Here is a 21,771-nt window from a genome sequence, read left to right as displayed (position 1 = left end):
TAAGACACAATAAACTCCAATTAACTCTTGGAGCAGGCTGAAGGGACAGCCCTCCCATAAGTCAGATCTCTTAATACCTCCTCTTCACCCCCTCAAATTCAGATGTCTATCATTGTCTGAACTCATGGTAAAAATCAATATTCAGAGAGGGCAAGAAAAGGTTGCAGTGTTGACTTAAGTTTGGGTAAGAAAAGGGAGTGAGAATTCAGCTGTCCACAGTCTTCTAATAAAACTCACTTCAGTGAGGAAAATGACTGTGATAACACTGTCCTCTGACCATCTCGGACCTTCCACCGAGAGCTTGTGGAGATAATGCAAGGTCTCTGGGAACTGTGGAAAGTTATAGTCACTGAGAGTTCTGCAAAGGAGAAGAAGGCACTGAATTAGCAAAGCAGATGAAAACACTTTCCACACCAGCAAATGGTAATGATAGTACAGAGAGAATTATTATCCTTCTATTTCATACCACCCAGACAACAAGGAAGATATACTCTCGAATTCCCCAATCCACGGTAAACTCAGCCCTGGTATAAATTCTACACAGACTCTCGGGAAGTACTTGGATCACTGGTAACATCTCTTTTATCAACACCGCTGCCAATCCCATTCTCCCATCCTCTGCCACAGAACAGAATGCCTTGTATTAATTACCACAAGCTCCCATGAGTGCTGGACCACAGGAAAGAAAAGAAACAGTGCAAAATATATATCTTGGCAATTTAGGATGGCCATGCGGGCCACCTTTGTGGGTTTTAGACCCAGTCCTTCCTTTGAATGATATAAGGAAGAAGAGAGTTTAAGGGTCCCCGGGGTTACTCTGGAGAAGAGGTGGTGAGCCCTGATTCCCTAAGCCATTTTCCAGGACACACTTGGCCAGTGGCCAGGCTCACAGTTGTCCTGACACACTGGCCTGGATCAGATCTGTAGTGACAAGATTGGGAAGGATGATGTGACAGAGAACTCCAGGTTCATATTCGAAACGGGTGTTTCTCAGACTTTCATGTGCTTAGAAATCCCCCGGGGATCTTGCTAAAATGCCGATTCTGATTCAGAAGGTCTTGAGTGGGCTATGCGAGTTTGTATTTTTAACTCCCAGGTATTGCTGTTGCTGCTGGCCCGTGGGCCTCACCTTGCATATGAAGAGGGCAGAGTGACTCTTAGCTAGTGACACTACACTTGTACAAAACGAGATGTGTTCCTGAAATCTGTGTGCAAATCAGATGCCGTTTTAAAAGCACCAGGAGCCCAGAGACCATGTGGAATGTACTTTCTGGGTCTTTCACAACATCACACGTTCTGTTATGTTGTCAAGGCCACATATCTTGATTCTTGATCAGAAAAGCTGATCCCTGTAATCAGAAGCTTGCTATTTATTTATTAGCACGCTAGCTGTGGGGGGGGGGGGAGAAAAACCCAAACTTTCTAGTACAAGAAAAAACCAAAAGTCCCCTTCTATTATACTTTGCCAAATTTATTGAGTATACATTTTTATTGAACGCTCCTTCAAGTGGGAGCACATCGATGACTACCTGAGCAGGGATCAGTGAACAAGAGAGGAAGGAAAAAGCAGACTCACCTCTCGTCCGTATCTGAAAGAGAGATCTGTTCTGTGGAGGGAGGGCAGTTGGGTGTCTGTGTCATCAGGTAAGTGGGCAAGGAAAGGGAAAACTATCCCAAAGTATAAGTCCCTCCAAATGAGTGAAGAAGTAGAAATCAAATGGCAATTCAGCTCAGTAGGCAAGATTTGGAAGTTGGGGTGGATATTTATTGTGTTCCCATGTGGCTTAACTGAAGACAGATGGAGATGGCGGGATGCAGACCCAGAGCCCCTGTTCTTACTTGGCAACAAGATAGACCCCATGGTGGTCAAACAGCTCTTGGGAAAACTCGTCCCAGCAATTCTTTTTCTTCAGAGCAATTTCCACCTCTTGCAGTCCAGAGCAATTCAGCAGAATTCTCAGTGCATCCCGGGCATAGCTAAGGCCCCAAAGAAGAGCAGAGTCATCCCTTGACAATGGCCTTCACATAACTAAGTACATGGGACCTGCCTTTTCATTCTGGAAATCTTGGGCAGGATGCCGGTTTGAGGAAAGGGGATGTTTGAAAGGAAGGAGACTGCTAAATGCTCTTCCTCTCCCTTGATTAACAGTACATGGGATGGGGCAGGGGATTCAACTGAAAGTGTAGCATGTACAATCTAGGACTACTCCTAGAGCAGCTTAGCTGTTTATTAGCTTCTTAACAGCTTATTCACAAAAGATGGTAAATGACGTGATAATGCGCTCAAGCCGTCTATTGATTTTCTTCCTTGGATGCTTTCAGTAAATAGGATATATTCTCATTTACCTGGGATGACTTAATGTACGTTTGCTTGAAAGAGAGTGGATTAAATCCTCATGGGACTGACTATGTTTGAGAGTTCTGTCTGGCTTAGAAGTCCACCCCAGATAAGGGCAGATAGCAGACTGCTGGGTTCAGATTTTCCTGGAGACCTGCCAAGCTAACTACTCTCTTGGGCGAACGGGAAAAGCTGAACCTCACCTGGTGTGGACAGAATGACCACATGCGATCACAAGCCCACACACCCCAAAGCACATTCGTGCACATCATTTTTTCCTACTTGTACAACTACCCTGAGCAATCCCTATCAGAGAGTACAGAGCAGAGCTAGAAAGTGTCTGCCAGGCTTTGGGTTGCACGCTGCTCTCTGAATTCTCTCCCCTTGGTGGCTTCCCATTACAGCAGGAATAAACCACGTTCTGTGAAAGTGGTTTTTTATACACTGCACACACACTCAGGGAAGGTCCTGGCTTACTCCTAGGGACTTAGGTGAGTTCCTTTGCTGACGGTATTTTCCCCTTCAGAGAACAGCAAACTGTAATACATGAATGCACACGGGATTCTAAAGGCTTGAACCCAAGGGAGTAGAATAACTGACAGCTGGAAGCTTCTCTCTTATTCAATCTGAAATAACCACTATGATCTCACAAATGCCTGCCCTCTGTCACCAGTCTCATGTCGCTGCTGTAAAAGAGTTGAAACATGAGGGCCATCAAGAGTTCAGGGAAAAACTGGGCCACCACTTTCTTGTACGAACCAACAGGCAGCAATGTACACAGGGCGTGGGATGCCTACAAGGGAAGGAAAAAGGAGTCAAGAATGGAAGCATCTTCCTCTGAATCCAGCCAGCCTTCATCAGGGGCAGGGAGGGACTCTGCACCCCGCCCCCACCTCCTTGAAGGAAGCCTGAAGCATGCGCGTGTATTTCTTCACTCAGTAACAGCTGCTAAGTCCATCTTGAATCAGGGACATGCTGAGCCCCCTATGGTAATGGGCCCCCAAAGCTCTATCAGCAATGCCCCCTCTGCCAAAGCAATGGGAGGCAAGCTGGTCCCCAAGGAGGGCAATCACCCCAAGGCTCCCTTCATCTGTGGCCATGAAGACTCGTCCTCCCAATTACCTCCCAATAACAGGTCCTCCCTGGGCTTAAACAATCCGGGGCAGCGAGATACCAAAGGGAGGCTGGCCAGGTCAGTGACCACTGCGATACCCACCGCGTCAGAAAAACACATCCCACCCCCTCACACCTGGGGAGTGCCAGCCATCTTTTTCTATGATATCACTATAAGATTTTAATTTACCACCAGGAGTGGAGGTTTTGGTCCTTGGGAGTTGTATACTGATGAACACAAATGAGATTAGGCCTTCACATGCCTCTAAAAGTGTGCGTGATGCAGCTGGGGTCTACCCCTCTGATGCCGTCTCCTACACGGCCACCCTCTCTCAGTTCTCTCCAGGTGTTTTGTCCTCCTGGTGTTCACGGACACAACAACAGGTGAGCTCCCATCCCCACAGGGGTTTTGCCCTTCTCTCTGTCTAGAACGCTGCTGCCCAGGTGTCTCTTAAGTTCACTTCTTCACGTCATTCATGTCTCTGATTGGATGTTGGCTCTACAGAGAGCCCACCCCACCCTGACGAACGTACAGAAACCCTCCCTGTCACTCTCCTTTCCCCACAGCATTTTATATCTCTTCTAAGCTTCCTGTTTTCTGACATATAACATAGGTGTCGGTTCACTGTTGACGTCTCTTACCAGAACGGAAGCTTCATGAACAGGGAGGGGCACAGACTAGGCGCTCAGTAAATATGTGATGGACGGATGGATGAAGGAATGAATGAATGAGAGCAGGACTGTGTCAAGGAAGTATGACTAGGTGTGAGGGCAGATAGGAATTTTCGTGATCAGGAGAACGACAGCAGGAACAAGAAACACGGGGACTAGTTACCGCCACGGGCATCATATTAGTAGCATCGATAGAGAACCGTCTTCTGTCCATTAGGTTGCCTGGTTTTTCCCCAGGCTTTCCTTTCAGTATCAACAAGATTGTCTTCAGCACATGTGGGGCGACGTGGGGCTCGGAACCAGCTGCTTGCAACATCAGGATCACAGCGCTGCGAACACAACCCCCCAGTCAGAACCAGAAGCTTTGCATGTCCTACTTAATCCCGCCAGAGGAGTCGGGAAGACTCTCTTAGTTTGACATCTTCCTGTACTAAAAAAGACACTGGGGACAAGTCCCAAACAAACAAACATCCCCATTTCCACATGACCCCACTGAGTCTCTTGTCCTTGAAAACAGAGGAAGAATTTCAGTCATAAAAACACAGTCTGCAAGTCTGCAAGTTCATTTCCTACCGCTATTTAAATACCTGTGCAGCTCAAGGTCAAGAACTGAGTAGCCCATATTTTCTGCTCCTCCCACCTTGTGACCTTGTTTGTCCAGGGATGTTCGAATATTTAAAAACGGGTATGGAAACGCAACTTGATATATAAATAAATACACCCACTGGGAAAAATAATAGGTAAAAAAGCTACATGAATTCAAAAATTACATTTAGAAAATAAAATTCAAAGTTAAAAAATTAAAATGAAATGAATGGCTCAGAGGAACGAGCCATTTGCCAAATGGTACACATGTAATTAGTGACATGGATGTGACTAGGACCCTGGCCTCTCAACCTCCAGCCCCCCAGCCCCTCTCCCTACACACCTGGCGACGCTTCAAGGCTACTCTATTGCTGACCTGAACAACTGCTACACCCCTCCGTGCTGGTATGTTTCTGATCTCTTGTTAATCCATGCTGGGGTCTCTGCACTTAGCTTCCTAATATGGGGCCTGGTCCCACAGGACATGGCATAGCCAGTTCTCTAGAGCTCATCACTCCAGGGTTCTTGCCTCTTAGAACCACGCTTAAAAGCACAGGCACATCACATCTCCCACTCGCGTCTCATTTCCTTATCTCTGGTCAGACCTCTAGCTGATCTAGGTTTCTGATTTAGCTTAACTCCAAATCCCTGTTGTTTCTACCTCAGTCTTCACCTCCTATTGCACAAGACCTGCTGGTGACTATTTTAATTAAGTTCACCTAACTCTAATAATCTTGCTTTCTGTACCTCCTCTGTACAAATTGTTTGTACTGGATTCACTGGCAACTGCCATCTTATATCCTGTGGGTATATTCCCTTTCCTCAACCAAATGCATGAAGGCTGGTAATATTTTACACACAGTGGGTGCTTAGTTCCTGAGTGAGAAAATAATGGTGGCGTGACCATTTCTTGATGGTCTACTGTGTACCAGGTATTGTACAAGGATATAAATAACATACGTGATCTTTATTAAGCCTTACAATCATCCTGTGGGATGCAAAAATAGATACTCTCTTTCAGAAGCAAAGGAACTGGGCATCACTGGTTCAGGTTTGTCTGACTCTGGACACTGCAAATAAACCCTTGCAGATGGGGCCCAGGGGGGCGGCCTTACTTGTCTGCTGGGACTGGATAGTCCATCAACTGAAAAATGACCTTCTTGGGTGAGGCGCGTGTCAGCAGGGTAATGACCCGCAACATAGAGCTCTGCATCTGGTGCGGAGAATTTTCACACAGTTGCATATAAATAGTATCCACAATCTTAGACACCTGGAAAAGTAATTGCACAGGTCAACAAGGGTCTCCTGCTCCACGGTCCCTTCTAAATCAAGGCATTTCTTGGACATCAGAATTCAGCGCTTCTCCGAATGACCAAGGCAGCAATTAACACACAGATTCATGCTAGTGGAAAGCACACTTTTATGTGTGACTACACAATGCAAAATATTTATTGAGATGAAGAATAAGCCTGTGCATTTATTGATAGTGGGGAAAGACCCTTTTTTTTTTTTAAAAAAAAAAAATGTTTGTTTTGGAGGGTAGACTTTATTACATGACATATAAGCTCAATGTAGAAAACATACACATATATAATTTAAATCTTTTAAGAAGAAAGTCAAAATAATAGAACATAATAACAATGGAACAATATACTTCAAAATTTTTTTGCAATTAAAGAAGACTTGAATCTACACACTATGAGGGGTGAACTATGTGTTGGAAGAATGGCCCAGAATGGTAAACACTGACTCATAATCTTGCAAATTCTAATCATAGGTCCCACATTAGCTTTATTTTTTCCCCCTTTAGCTCATGTTTGAATAAGGGGAGTTGGAGTTAGACCTGGGACTTTGTCTCAAATCGGTGGGTGTATATTCATCATCAGATTTTAGCCACCCAGATCACCTCGCTTCTTATTTTGAAAATACTCGTCAAACATCAAACGCTGAGAAGTTGGAGGATGTCCATTTATATTCCATTGTCATTGCCTCATATACAATTCAATTATTCATGCATAACCCTCTACTCCAAATGAAAGAAAAAGTTCATGTTAAATAGTGCAGGGCGTTCCTTCCCGCGCGTACACCCCGAGGAGAACTTGAAATGGGAGACAGTCCATCATTGTCTCCCGCATAGACCTCTTAACGGTTGGGTTTAGAACTTTCCCTTCTCATCCTCCTACTGCTACACAGGCAGCAGGCCCCTAAAGCAAACCAGCTATGGTCCTGTGTGCCCACTGATAGACATGGCGGTCTGCTTTAAACCTCCAGGAAACGCTGACTGTGCTCGATTTATTTAGAGATTGTACGGCATATACTCGGTATGTCATTTAGGGGATTTTCAGGGATAATTTTAGCCATACACAATTTTATCATTATAACTGATTTTAGAACCTAACCCTTTTTAAGACAAAAATCCACTGTATTCAGTAGTTCAATTGTTTGTGGGAGCCAGGATGTGGCGCTAAGTCGCTGAACCCCATTTTGTTGAGTTTTTTTCTTTGTGTTTAATGATTTTACTGTAGTGTTGGCTGGTTTTACGCATCTAGTTTTCTGTTGGGCTTCTCCTCCTCTCCAGGGACTGGGAATGGCTTTATGTCTATTGCCTCCTTTTCGCACAGCATGCGAAGAGAACTTAATTTTGTCAAGGAAATAACTGTTGTCCCCAGCTCTTCCCTTGGTTCCATATGCTCCTTTCGGAATGCTGGATTGCTTCCATCTGCTGCAGCATTGGGAGTTCTACACAAAGCGTTATTTCCGCTTTCCTGCTCTCTGAATTTGAGTACGAGCGCTCAGTTTATTGTCATCACATCACACTGCCATGTCAGGAGAGGGAACTGGAGTTCCGCCCTCCTGTCGCCATCAGGGCTGGTGTCATAGGCATGTGACCTGTGTGTTTGCACAGGGTCCCACATTCAGAAGGTCCTTCACTTTGTTCAAAGCTCTGCTGTTGCCCTCTTGGTATTTTTCATAATTTTATCTTTGAGCTTATGTTTTGTAAGTGAAGCCCATGACACAACGGAGCACGCCTGTGGGCGGACGAGATGTGTGTAACACGTGAGCCCCACTCACATGCAGCGTCCATGACACCCTAAGTTCCCAGAATTCCAGTGGACCCGTGATGTGTAGTTCAGTGGGAAATCACAGCGAGTATAAGATAAGCATTTGGGCTGAAATGATAACATAGAAGGAAAGAGAAGGATGGGGCACTATAAACCCTTTTCCTTTCAGTCTTTCCTTACTCATCAAGAAGCTGAAGGTAGAGAGTGTGAATAGAATGTGTGAATGAGAAGAAGTGAAATAAAAAAAATGGAGTTAGTTTTGTGTAGTGTTGCCACTCCTCTGGTAAAATCACTACGTTATTTTCTAAACTTTTCTGTATGCTTGAAATATTTCACAAAAAAAGAGCCTCATTTGATTAAGGTGACATAATGATGCAATGCCAAGAAATACATATGAAAAAAAGTAAACAATGTGCATGTACGAGCCGTGAATGGCATTATTCTGTTGAGTTAAGTGCTCTTATATTTACATCTATAACTGGCATTACACAACGTAAAGATGGGTGGTAAAATTCACACTAATAATTTAAAATTTTAGTTTTTTTTTTTTACTTAGAAACATATTAAATAGAAAATAAATTACCATGACAAATCGAGAGAGAAAGAGAGAGAGAGAGAGAGACAGAGAGAGAGACTGGAGGAAAGGAAAAAACTTGATATGTTTGTACGTTTAATGGTACTTTCCCCCTATATTTTGAATAAGAAGCCTCCCATTTCATTTTGTACTGGGCCCACAAGTTAGGTCGCCAACACTACAGCAAGCTGAGGGTCCTTGAAAACTTTCCTTAATGATTACATGGGTGATTTCAATTATAGCTGTTCTATTTTATTGTTATTAATGTATTTCTTTTAAAAATTTGAAGCAAACGCAGCAAAGCATTATGATTTGGTATGCTTGGTAGGTGAATGTTCACTACGTTATTTTCTAAACTTTTCTGTATGCTTGAAATATTTCACAAAAAAAGAGCCTCATTTGATTAAGGTGACATAATGATGCAATGCCAAGAAATACATATAAAAAAAAGTAAAACAGAGAAAAAAAGGTAACAAGAGCACTTTAGAACATAAGCTCTGGCCAAGACATGGAAACAACCAAAGTGCCCTTCAATAGATGATTGGATAAAGAAGATGTGGTATATATACACAACGGAATACTATTCTGCCATAAGGAAAGATGAAATAATGCCATTTGCACAACTTGGATGGCTCTTGAGATTACTATGCTAAGTGAAATAAGTCAGAAAAAGTCGAGAATCATATGATTTCACTGATATGAGGTATATAAAAACTGAAAACAACAAAGGAACAAGACAAACAAATGAAGGAACAAAAACTCATAGACACAGACAATAGTTTAGTGGTTACCAGAGGGTAAGGGGGTGGGGGATGGTAGATGAGGGTAAAAGGGATCAAATATATGGTGATGGAAGGAGAACTGACTCTGGGTGGTGAACACACAATGTGATATACAGATGATGTATTACAGAATTGTACACCTGAAACCTATGTAACTTTACTAACAATTGTCACCCCAATAAACTTTAATTAAAGAAAAGAAAATAAGCTCTGGGCACCGCCCCACTCATTGTCAAGTATCTTACCATGATGACCTTGTAGACGTGGTATTCTAGAGTCAAGTTCAGTATGGTGGCCGCCTCATGTGCCGTTGTAAAACTGGGTGCAGAGAGTTTCATCAAGAGACTCCACACAAAGTCAGTCAGCAAGGAGGGCAGTAAGGCTTGTCCTACCCTCTGAAACCAAGAGAGAGAGCCATGACCTCAGGCCTTGCCTATATCAACTTAAGAAAGACATCTTCTAGCCTTAGACATCTCAGAGAAGCTTGAGGGCCAGGCAGGACCATGTGATTTTCATGGACTCTAGAACTTTGGCTGTTGTGGGCTTCATTAAAACATGTTAATAATGGTAATACACAAAAAGTATAATTTACAACTGTGTTACTATTAAGATGATTATAATTCAAGCTGAATTATATATATATATACATACATATATATATACATACATATATATATACATATACATATATATATATATATTTACTTATTTTTTTTTCCTGAGTTTTAATGCAATTGAAACATTTTCATCTGGAGAATTTAGCTTTGGGGGCAGGCAAGGAAGAAATGGAAAACCATGGCATTAAAATTAAGAGGAGCCGTAAACTATTGATTTGACCCAAACTCTTCTATTCAAATGTTAGAAATGATTGTGAACTGCTTCAGCTTTGGAAATGAGTTTGCTCAGCTCAGAAACAAGGGTGATTAGTAGAAGATGCAGGAGAGGGTGGAGTAAGAAAGACAGGGCCATTCAAGGGGGTGGACTTTCCTCTTTCCCAGAGAAGGATCAAGAAGCAGGAAGAGAAAGAGGGCCCATATGTCTACAACTGAGGTACAAAGCTACAGTTCAAACAATCCCTTTTTTCTGCGTCCCCTTTAAAAACTTGGAGCATGGCTCTTTTTGGTCAACAGGACAGGACTAGGTCTGAGTGGTCACCAGGCTCCCTCCTACTGGACAGAGGGGTGAGGGATGGTGGTCTTGGGATTCTGGGGATGAAAGGAGGGTCCCTGAGGCTTGGTGAGGTGTGCTGAATATCATAGTTTGCTTGATTTTGGAAAGATGCACCATCGTGTGGAGGCATATTTAAGACATCCATATAGTATTTTTGACTATATTTTTTACTACTTTCACATCTCCTCAGCCTCCCACAGTTCTGTCTATCTCAGCTGTTGCAGGGGAGAGCACTGCTTTATATGAGTATTTTTAGAAGGAACCATAAGACTTTCCCAGCCTAAGAGTAGAGCTGGCCTGAAGGTGTTGGCTGACATGTTGACTCAATGGGTGTGGCTAGAAAGCCATCTGTTGGACAGCCCTACCTGGGTTTCAGTGCTGGGTGACCCTTCTAGTGTGGATAAGCCAATGTACTTTGAAGAAGGTGAGGAAGTGTACAGAGTTATAGAGCCTCATTGTTTTCCCCGAGAATTGAGTCAATGTAAAAACTGTTTATTTGGTACTGAGGTTTATTCACTTAAACTTTAAAAAATGTTAATAGTTTTTTTTTTTAAAGCAAAAACAAAATCTAAATCGCATTATGTTTGCTGAGTAAATTGTGACAATACGGAAAGCCTGTTAATTGATGACTCCATTAATTTTGCTCAAAAACCAGAAGTTCCTCATCTTTAACGACTTGTTAGCCAAACAGAAAGAAGCATAACAACTAGGAAACATGCATCTCATCTCATTTGTATTCTGTAAGGATTCAATAAAATAATATAAATTGGTGTATTCAGGAATAACAGATATAATTCTTATTAATAGAAATGAAAAGCAGAGAGCTAAATAGTCTATATATCATTTACATTGTGCTTCATTAAATTTAAAACTATGGAAAAATTATTGAAATGTAAATTTTTATATTATTGAAATAAGTTGTCACCAAAAGTAATAATGCACAAATAAAAAAAATAAAATTAAAAAAAAGAAAGCAAGTAATAATACACATGAAACAAAAGCCATAAGATAAAATAGGGGCTAAGTTACCTGAGCAATGTTAGTTTTGTCTTGTAAGATGTTGTGTAGGAGCTCTGTATCAGAGGGCAAAGGCAGGAACGAATGGCTTTCGATTTCATTTTTTATGAAATCTGCTGTATTAAAGAAAAGAGTTTTTTAATTGATGACGGGTTCCTTCTATGACATTGCTATTTCCAGTTTCCTCTTCCTGCCCAATTCTGGAGATCTGAACTTTTCTGAATATTTAACACTCTGGTAACAGTTTTGTCATATGAACTACAGATGATGCCAAAAAAATGTATGCACATTTCAAGAAAGGAAAACAATTAAAATTGTAATACTCAATATATACCAATAACAGAAGATGAATACAAGTCACGTTCGACTTCTGCAATTACCAGAGGTGCTCAAAGTGGTTACCATCAGCATCCAGACACTTCTGATCACGGCAAACTACTGCTTGAGCAACATTGATCAAAGTGTCCACTTGTATACATTTTTTTTGGCACCCCCGATATTATGACTGCACCGACCCCACAGTTCATGAAGTGTTTGAGGCCTCTGTGAAATAAGAATGAAGAACATAGATAATTTTAATAGGTTGACCAGATGTCAAATACATTTAGGCATCAAATGCATTGAAGTTCAGGGCACTGGAATAGCTACTGCTAAGTTGGAGAGTCTGTTGGTGGAAGAGCAGACTTGGAGGCATTTTGTCACTGGCCGGAGGAGTGAGTGGTTTCATCGGAAAGCTCTCAAAGAAAGCTTTAGGTGCAGGGTGTCTTTAGTTCCGGAGCAGGTGGGTTTTAAATGAATTGTTTAACAATTTTATAGCGATATAATTCATATACAACATATTTAAAGCCTACAATTTGTTAAGTTTTCATATATGTATATATTCATGGAAACATTACCACAGTAAAACAAAACATATTCATCACCTCCAAAAGTTTCCTCGTGTCCTTTTGTAACCCCTCACCCCTGCTCCCTGTACCCATTCCCTGATCCAAAGGTAATTATTGATCTACTTTCTGTTAAGCTTGTATTTTCTAATTTTAATAAGTGGAGTCATACAGTATGTACTCTCTTATTGTTTGGCATCTGTCCCTTGGCAGAATTATTTGTGATTCATCCATGCTGTTGCAGGGATCAATCCTTCATCCCTCTTGACTAATGAATACTACTCCATTATATGTATATATTAATACCGTCATCTGTTTATCCACTTGACTGCTAATGGAGAATGGGTTGTTTCCAGTTTTTGGCTATTGCAAATAAAGGTGCCACCTATCAACCTTCATGTACAAGTTTTTTTTTTAATGAATATTTGTTTTAATTTTTCCTGGGTAAATACTAAGTTGTGGAATGACTGGATCATGTGGTAGATGTGCATTTAACTCTCTAGGATATTGCTAAATTGTTTTCCAGCATTGTACCATTTCACATTTCTTCTTGCAATGTATGAGAGTTCCAGTTGCTTCCCATCTTTAATAATACATGGTATGGTTAGTCTTTTCAATTTTAGACATTCTAATGGGTGAGTGGTGGTATCTCTCATTGCAGTTTTAATTCACTTTCTTTTATGACATTCTATTTGACATTTTTTGATGTGCTTCCTTGCCATCTGTACTTTTCTTGGTGAAATGACTATTCAAATCTACTCTTATTTTTTTAATTTGGTTGTCTGTTTTCTTATTGGATTTTGAGTGTCCTTTTTCAATTCTTGGTACAAATCTTTTATCAGATATGTAACTTGCAAATATGTTCTCCCAGTCTGTGGCTTGCTTATTCTCTTAACAGTGTCTTTCAAAGAACGGAAATACTTAATTTAGCTTTTTTTTTTTTTTCATTTATGAGCCATGCTTTTGGTGTTGTATTTGAGAAATCTTTGCCTAATCCAAGGTACAAAGGTTTTTTTCTAGTTCCATCGTTTTAGGTTTTACATTTAATCCTGTGGTTCAATTTGAATAAGCCTTTGTATATGTATGAGATATAGATCAAAGTTCTTTTTTGCACATAAGTAACCAACTTTTAAAAATTAAATTTACTGGGGGTGACATTGGTTAATAGCACCATACAAATTTCAAGTGTACAATTCTGCAATACATCATCTGTATATTGCATTGTGTGCTCACCACCCAAAGTCTAGTCTCCCTTTGTAACCATATGAAATAGTCAAATATTTTTTTTTAATTTAAATTTCAATAAATAGAAATTTATCCTTTTCCCGCTGAATTGTTTTTGAAACTTTGTCAAAAGTCATTTGACCATATATATAACTATGTAACTATATATCTATATATAGATATCTATAGATATCTATATATCTATCTATCTATCTATCTATCTATCTATCTATCTATCTATCTATATATATATATATATATATATATATATGATTTCTGGACTCTATTCAGCAGAATGTTGAATAGAAGTAATGACAGGCCACATTCTTGACTTTTTCCTGATCTTTTGGGAAAATCATTCAGTATTTCACTATTAAGTATATTAGCTGTAGGTTTTTCATAGATGTACTTTAGCTGGTAGATGAAGTTCTCTTGTTATTCCTAGTTTTCTGAGAGTTTTTTATTTGTTTGTTTAATGAGAAATAGATGTTGAATTTTGTCAAATGCTTTCTCGGTATCTACTGAAATGATCATGTAGTTATCTTTTTTCATCTGTTAATATGCTATGTTGCATTGGTTGATTTTCACATGTTAAATTGACGTTTCACTCCTGGAATAAATTCTACATGGTCATGGTATACTATTCTTTCTATGTAGTGTACTATTTAATTTTCTAAACTTGTTAAAAAAATTTTGCATCTAGGTTCTTGAGGGATATTGGTCTAGTTTTTGGTTATGTTTTTAATTTTTTTTATAACGTCTTTATGTGATTTGGATATCAGAATAATGCCCGTGTCATAGAATGAGTTGGTAAGTGTTCCCTTATCCTCACATTTCTGCAAGAATTTGTATAGAAGTGGTGTAATTTCTTCCTTAAATGTTTGCTGGAGTTTTCTTTGTGCATCCGGGGTTTTCTTTGCAGGAAGACTTTTTAACTACAGATTCATTTCCTTTGATAGATAGAGGATATTTGGGTTATCTATTTCTTCTTGAGTGAGCATAGGAAATTTGTGTCTTCAATGACTTTATCTATTTAAGTTGTTGGCATAAGGTCATTTATCATATCTCTTATTATTCTTTTAACACCCCTACAGTTTCTAGTGATATCATCTCTCACGTTCCTGATATTGTTAGTTGATGTCTTCTCTCTAATTCTCCTTCCCATCCCTATCTTTTCAAACAATCTGCTTTTGGCTTTATTGCTATTCTCTTATTGTTTTTCTGCTTTCTATTGTTATTGGGCTTTGTTCTGATCTTAGTAACCGATTCTTATAACCCTTAGAAGAGAAGGTGACTCTTTCTTACCATTCTGACACTGTGCAATGCTGAGGACGTGATGCATTCCCAAGGATGCTTGTTGTGTGATTGACGGATCCGTATGGGAACATAGAAGAGACAGTTCTGCTGCCAGGAGCCCCAGACATGGAGCATCCACACTTGGCTAATGGAAAGTGAAGGAGAAAAAGTACTGCGGAGTCAATATTAAATGTCTGCCTCTGAACCTCTAATATAGTTTAATTGAAGGGACAAATTTTCTTTGAGTGAAAAAGTTTCTTCATCCTGGTAGGCATATGAGTCATGTAATAGGAATAGCAGTTGAAAATATTTCTGTAGAGTATGAATGATAGTCAGGCTTGTTCAATAGGACAAGAGCCTCTGAGACTCTGGAAGACATAAGCTAGAGTAATTTATGAAGAAAAAAGTCTTTATGCAGTGAATGGACAGTACCTGAGACCAGAATTGGGAGTTACATTTAGTTGGAGGAGGACAGAACAAATCATTGATTACGTGTCACAGAGACTCAACAACCAGGCCTATGGGAAGCTCAGCTTTTAATTGATTAACACTATTTTTGAGTTTTTAAATATATTTATCTCCCCAGTCCCATGAATTTCACTGACTTAACCACCTGTAGAAGACATTATTTAAAGAGCGAAGTTAAGTATTTAACTTAGTAAAGTTCTTCGCTTTCATGACTGTGCTAAGCTGTGTCCATGTTCTGGAAAGTACTGATATGCTTCCCTCTGGTGGCGGAAGCAAACATTGCAGAACAGACAACTAGTTTACCCTGACTGGGCTTCTCCAACCAATCTCGGTTGTAGGTAGGGACCCTGCTGCACATGTAAATTGACACATTTATTCTTTCACAGCTGAGGGGTGGGATGTGTGCAGGGGACCATGAACTTGATAACTGTCATTGAAAGAGGCTGAGCATACCGTATCCATAGAGTGAGAAATGTTTATAGATTGTAGAAAAGGCAGGCAATGGTGTCATTGAAAACAGAACATCTCGGTCAATATTGGCAATTGTGAGATACCTAGTTCTTCTCCACTTGAACAACAACAATGAAAAAGTCTAATAATACCCCAGTGTTGGTGAAGGTGTGAGGAAATGGGCACCCTCATATTTATAGGAGGGCACTATGGAAGACAGTAGTGCATTACTAAACTTTAATCTATTATTAAACTTTAATCTAATCTAGTCAACAGATCCTTGGTCTGTTATCTTTCCGAGCATTTCTAAGTACATATTCACATACTTGCACAGACATGCCCATTTTTTTATTGTTTGAAGTAGGAAAAAACTAAAATATACCAAAATATTCAGTTGAAATGTCCACCAGCTGAAGAATAGTTAAGTAGGTTATCATCTATTAAAATTACAGAGTGGATGCTGTGGTTAAAAGAATGAAATGAATCTATGAAAATGTCTGTAGGGCATATTATTCAGTGAAAAAAAGCACATTGCAGGACCAAAGGTAAATACGATACATAATAACTTTAGTAAAGGAACACTAATAAGAAAGCTATATGTCTCCCTGTTTGCAGGTGTATGTGGGTGTGTTTGAAAGCTGTTTGTCAGGACACACATGGCCCGACATGGCTAAGAGAGGTTGGGGGTGGAGAGGATAGTAAAGGAAGACTTCAGCTATGTCTCTATCATGTTTTTCAAGGGAAATACTCAAGAATTACATGTGTACATATAAAATAAACAATGGTTTAAAAATATTTTAGAAAAAGAAGAAATAAGAAGGAAAGTAAGGATGCAAGAAGTTATAAGTTTGCAAATAACACTGATTATGGTCCCCAGAGGAGAAACCAGAGTCAGCCAAAACCTGGTTTTGACACACTCATACTGTTTGTGTAAAGCATGAGGCATCTTAATCAGCTGTTTGAGAAATTCTGTTCTGATGGGCATAAAGTCGTCTAGGATATTGACTCCTCTGTCCCAATGTTCCAAACCACCAGCACAGTGGTGCCAAGCCAGTATCTGGTGCTCTCAAGACCTCAGTCTTGGAAAACAGCAGTGCCAAGATGCAGTGTGTAGGAGCAGGTGACATGGTGACGCTCTGTGACTTACGTATTTTTTCACTTTCTTGGATGCAAAGCTGAGCACCCTGCTGATGACTACCAGGACTTTCTCCTGCAGGTAGGAGCTGTCCTCGTTCATCCACACGATCATTTCCTGTTGAAAACACGAGAGTCTTCCTAGAACCACGGTGTGGCCATTTCCACCAACAGTGGAAACATCAAGTGTCACCACGGTCTTCTGATTATTTCACACCTAACCTATATTTATTTCAAAATTACACAACAACGAGCTAGTATACTACAGTCTACTGGTATACCCCTTCCTCTACCGTACTAACTACACCGGGGTTTCATTTAATTTAATTCTATCCAACAAGTCTTCACTAACGTCCACGGTAACTGTCACATTGCTAGGCATCATAAAAAGTGTAACACGAGGCTGTGAGGAGATCATCAGCTGCTTCCCCTCCTCTTTTTCTTTCAAAATACATACTTTTTTTTTTTTAAATCACAGGATCCGATTTTCAGTTCAAAAAAATTAAAATGTTATCTGATCCTGAAATGTCCTCTTATCCCAGAATTTTCTTTCCAAATTCACCACCCAGATATTTTCTGGCTCGTGGTCAGAGCACATTCCTGGAGGTGGCTTGGTTAGAAAATTCTTGCTAAGTTTTACTCAGATCTGTCTTGCTGTAACGTCTATCCATGTGTCCTAAATCCTCAGATACAGGGACATAGGGACAGTCATGGGAAGAGGAGAAAACTATTTGCCTCACAGGCCAACCACCATTGACAGACTTCTTAAGGCAGTGTGTTGGAGTCCGTAGTACTTATGCCAGTGGTGGTGGCCAAATCTCTTTTCCTTCACTTGGTCCCCCTGTGTAAAACTGTTCTGAAGTCCATTTCCTAGGGCAAAAGAGTCTCTACATCTCAAGGGGGTCAGCCTGTGCCTTTCCCAAGAGTGGGGGCGGGGGGTCAGCTCTTTTTGAGAACCAGGAGAGTTTCTAGACATGGCAGGAATAAGAATAAGGAGGTTACGTAACAGGCCCCCATGTTAGCTCCTATACTCACTGGCTTTGCACATACCAGTGCTCCTTTCTGCTTCCATTCCCTTCTCTGCAAAATGGGAGCAATGATAGTAACTTCCTCCAAGGGTTAAATGAAATAACCCACGTACATACTTATGAAGTGTTCAGCTTAGTGCCTCACATAGAATAACGGCTCGAAAAGCTGCACGGGGAGAGGGTTGTAATCCTGGGGTAATGTTACTATGTTAAAAGGTGGTGAAGTTAAAATTTTAAAAATGCACAGACACCATTTGGCTCAAATTAGGTACAAACTAGCTCAACATATTTCATTGTCCATCATACTCTTTCTTGTCCTCATAGACACCAATGCGGCTCCTTTACTTGAAGGTATTTTATGATTTGGACAACCCCTGGATGCTCCTAGTAGTCAATCTGGTGTTCCAGGATTTCCAGACAGCTGCCCCCTGGTGGAGTCATGTTGGGAATGTAAAAATTAAAGACCAGAAGATGTCCAGGGAAGTCTTCTGTCTCTGGCTGGGACATTAAAAACGCAGTGAGGTCTTGGATGTGAAAGTGAGGTTTTGGACGGTGGTTAGACTTTCCTCTGATACCATGGTACGGATGAAGATAGAATGCTCGCGGGATTCCCTAGCCCCAGAGTTGTTGGGGAAGAACGTGCATACAGACACTGTCATACTAGGGCCCCTTGTTACATGGACCCGGAGGTGGTTTAGGCCAGCCATCCCATTCTCTGCTGTCCCGTATTGTGTTTGCATCGCCACATAACATTTGACTTCTCAAGTGTCTGTTGATGCCATCCTCTGTAACTCAAATAAAGAATTTGATTTGGGAGATAATCACACACCTTGGGAGGAAGAAAAATTTGTTCAGCCACTACATATTTGGAGGAGACAGAAGTATGACATGTGAGAGATACTAAGGGAAGTGTGCTCTTTAGATTTATGACAAGAAAACAAAATTTCTTATTTTCCCTTGACTTTACCTTTAAGATGTGCAGTTTGTAGAGGTCTTTAGACACTAAGATCAGAAGAGTGGTCTCGAATATGTGTAAAATAGTGTGGTATAAATTCTGAAAGACAAAAACGTTACACAGCCAGCCAGCCAGCCAGCCAGCCACCCTCCCATATGCAATGTCTATAGTTTTGCATCCTGGTGTCCTGAGCCTTCCCATAAACTGAAAGTAAGAAAGGAGAGAGGTAGCTATGGTGATGAGACTTCACCCAATGGCACGTGCCATGCATTGCTCCTGGCCCGTCCAGGGCCAGTGCACTGTACAGTTATGCCGACGGAATAGAGATGCTGCTGACCTTGCCATGGGACCCTCCTCACCTCCACCTTTCTCTGCTCACGTTTCTTTCTTTGCATCTTTACAAGGCGGTAAACTCCCTGTCCTTGCAAACCCGATGAACCAAAAATCCATTCACCTATTTGTTCCTATAAAACCTATACAGTCCCTTCAATCCCATGGGTGGTAGAATTCACAAGGAGTCCAGGGGTATAGATTAGTGCTGGGACGTACATGTATCTGTGGTATCTACAAAGAGGGAGGGAGAAAACCACGGAGGTCATGACCTGTGGAGAGACCTTCCCGAGCATTGCTACGACATCTCCTCGTGGTGAAAGGAAGCGAAATCCTACCCTTAGATCCTCCTCGTCATCCTCTGTGCTGTTCCCCACTTCTTTCATTTCTTCAAGACTGGGGATAGCAAATACCATTTTAAAGGACGACTGTATTATCTCCAACTGAGTTTCAAATTGTAGTAAGGGATCCACAAAGCTGGCAAGAAGAAGATGTAATTATTATTGAGGAGAGAACAAATATAGCCTAACTGCAGTGGCTTTTTCTTATTGATAAGAGAGACAGTGTACTAGGAAATGAAGCCCAGCTTCTGGCTTCGTATAACATGTGGCTTTTAAACAGTCTCATAAAAATGACAGTGGTGTTTTAAATATAAAGAAATGATTTTTTTTTTTTGCATAAGTCATCTGTATTCGGTTATTTGGAAAACAGACTATTTTTCTCCACAGACATACTAATGTAAAGTGGTAACATTCCCAGCCAAGCCCACCAACCTATGCTGGGATGTAGGCAGTTGAAATATATTACTGCTACATTTTTTTCTAATTCATGATACTATGTTTCCCGCATTTTAATATTTCAGATATTTAACTGTAACTTCCAACCGATGGCAAAAGAAACCCATCCATCAGCAGCTAGAAAGATAAATTGTGACATAGTAATTATTCCTTTGTTATGTGTAATCTGAATAACAGTCCTTCCTGATCATCTTTTTTAAAATTTATTTTGAGGTGAAAATAATTATTTTTTGAAAAGATGGTGACCTAGATGGTAAGGCAGGAACTCTGGTGCTGGACTCAGAATCTCTTTCCTCTCCTAGACAAGACACTCTAAATATATGAGCTCCAATGTTTGAAATAGAATCTCTTAGACTCTATTAGACAGTTTTCAAATCTTGGGAAGACTGAATTGATTCATGGGCTCTAATGGAATATCAGACTGAACAGCTGTCAAAAGTTTCCAGTAGAATTTTCAGTGGAAGGTATTTAACTTCTAGGGATATATTTGGTTTAGGAAAATGCAAAATTATGGTTTTGATAAAATAGAAAACAGTGTCTTTCATTGTACTTTGAACTCAGATAGCCAGTCCTAAAAAAAGCTAAAATGGTCCAGGCCATGAACAAGGATTAGGAAAGGAGCATGCTACTCCAATGCCATGGGTAACTGCTGATGGACAAGTGATCTTCAAATGTTAAATGTGAAGAAAACTGAGTTAGACATTGGCAACACTAAAGAAGAAAGTCACATCCAAATCTACGGGTCAACAAGGGCAATTGTCAGCAAGTATACATTTTTTGGTCTACATATAATTTGTTTTCAAAAGAGCAGCTCTTAAATTACTAATGTGGGTTACAACAAGTGACGTCTTAGTGTAAGTGCTGTCGTATGTTCCAGGATGTATGACCAGGTGGTATAGAAAGGAACTAGAGAAGAAAGAAGAGACATTCCTCACTAAATTACTGTATGAGTTTGCTTTTGTTAAAATTTTGAACTAAATATTTGTTTCCAAGTTTGAAATGCAGTGAGAAGTAGACCAAATATACTAAAAAAATTACTTGGGAGTTTTTTTTATGACGCAGTAAGTTTTAGATAAAAACTAATAAACAAAGGCAATGTATATTTTTGCAAGTATAATTTCAAGAATCGCAATTGAATAAAAGAAAGTAAATGCCTCTTAATGAAAACATGGGGAAATTATATTAAAATATGATCAGAAGCAAATCGGAAGGCAACATTAATATGATACAATGTTTAATTCAAGTTTAATTCAAAGAGTATTGAGAGAGATATGTACAATTACTACAAAGTAATAAAAGGTATGATAATATGAAATATCCAAAATCACATAGAAATAAAATTAATAGATTATTAAATAGAATTACTAAAATATATGTTATTAAATTATTATACAAGGAGAAATAGAAGCACAGTTATAGGAGAGATTAAGCATTCAATTATCAGCGTAAGGTAGGTAAAAATGAAAATTCTGCACAAGAAGAGGTTTTAAAATGTAATCAATAAGGAGGTGCACTTATATACATATAATAAACTGTATTAAATGAGATAACAAGGATTATATTTTTAGCTAATCATGGAATGCTGACAAATATTTATCATATGCTTAGCCATAGAAAGTTTTAAAATATGAAAGGATATGTTTCATTCTATAATGACAATGAGAAGTCTATTTTTAAACTTAGAAGATTCAAAGTACTTAAAAATACTTGAACAGTATCAAGAGTTTTTCTCATTTAAAATGAGAGAAAAATAGTAAACTAAGCATATTACTTAAGATTTTAAAAGAACAAAAAATATAATCACATAAATGAAGGGCATAACCAAAATGAATACATTATAAAATGAGAAAAATGGGAAATCATAAGTGTGATGATCCTTACTGGCAAATTTA

General features: G+C 39.8%; 1 protein-coding gene across 1 annotated transcript in view; it reads right to left on the bottom strand.

Annotated features, from left to right (window-relative positions):
* Positions 1–21,771, bottom strand: part of MROH9 (maestro heat like repeat family member 9) — a 54,706-nt gene that overhangs the window by 13,239 nt on the left and 19,696 nt on the right. The window contains exons 5-15 of the mRNA XM_033092676.1: positions 19,421–19,559; positions 18,765–18,851; positions 16,783–16,887; positions 14,727–14,862; positions 11,326–11,426; positions 9,372–9,521; positions 5,824–5,978; positions 4,287–4,452; positions 2,989–3,131; positions 1,840–1,977; positions 238–358 (exon numbers count right to left, since the gene is read on the bottom strand). Of these exons, the coding sequence (XP_032948567.1) occupies positions 238–358; positions 1,840–1,977; positions 2,989–3,131; positions 4,287–4,452; positions 5,824–5,978; positions 9,372–9,521; positions 11,326–11,426; positions 14,727–14,862; positions 16,783–16,887; positions 18,765–18,851; positions 19,421–19,559 (1,441 nt within the window). The remainder of the gene's footprint in view (positions 1–237; positions 359–1,839; positions 1,978–2,988; positions 3,132–4,286; positions 4,453–5,823; positions 5,979–9,371; positions 9,522–11,325; positions 11,427–14,726; positions 14,863–16,782; positions 16,888–18,764; positions 18,852–19,420; positions 19,560–21,771) is intronic.

This window comes from Rhinolophus ferrumequinum, chromosome 22, assembly GCF_004115265.2.
Source record: "Rhinolophus ferrumequinum isolate MPI-CBG mRhiFer1 chromosome 22, mRhiFer1_v1.p, whole genome shotgun sequence".
NCBI classification, from domain to species: Eukaryota; Metazoa; Chordata; class Mammalia; order Chiroptera; family Rhinolophidae; genus Rhinolophus; species Rhinolophus ferrumequinum.
Note: the sequence above shows the minus strand (reverse complement) of the source record. Positions and strands in the feature narration are given on the sequence as shown.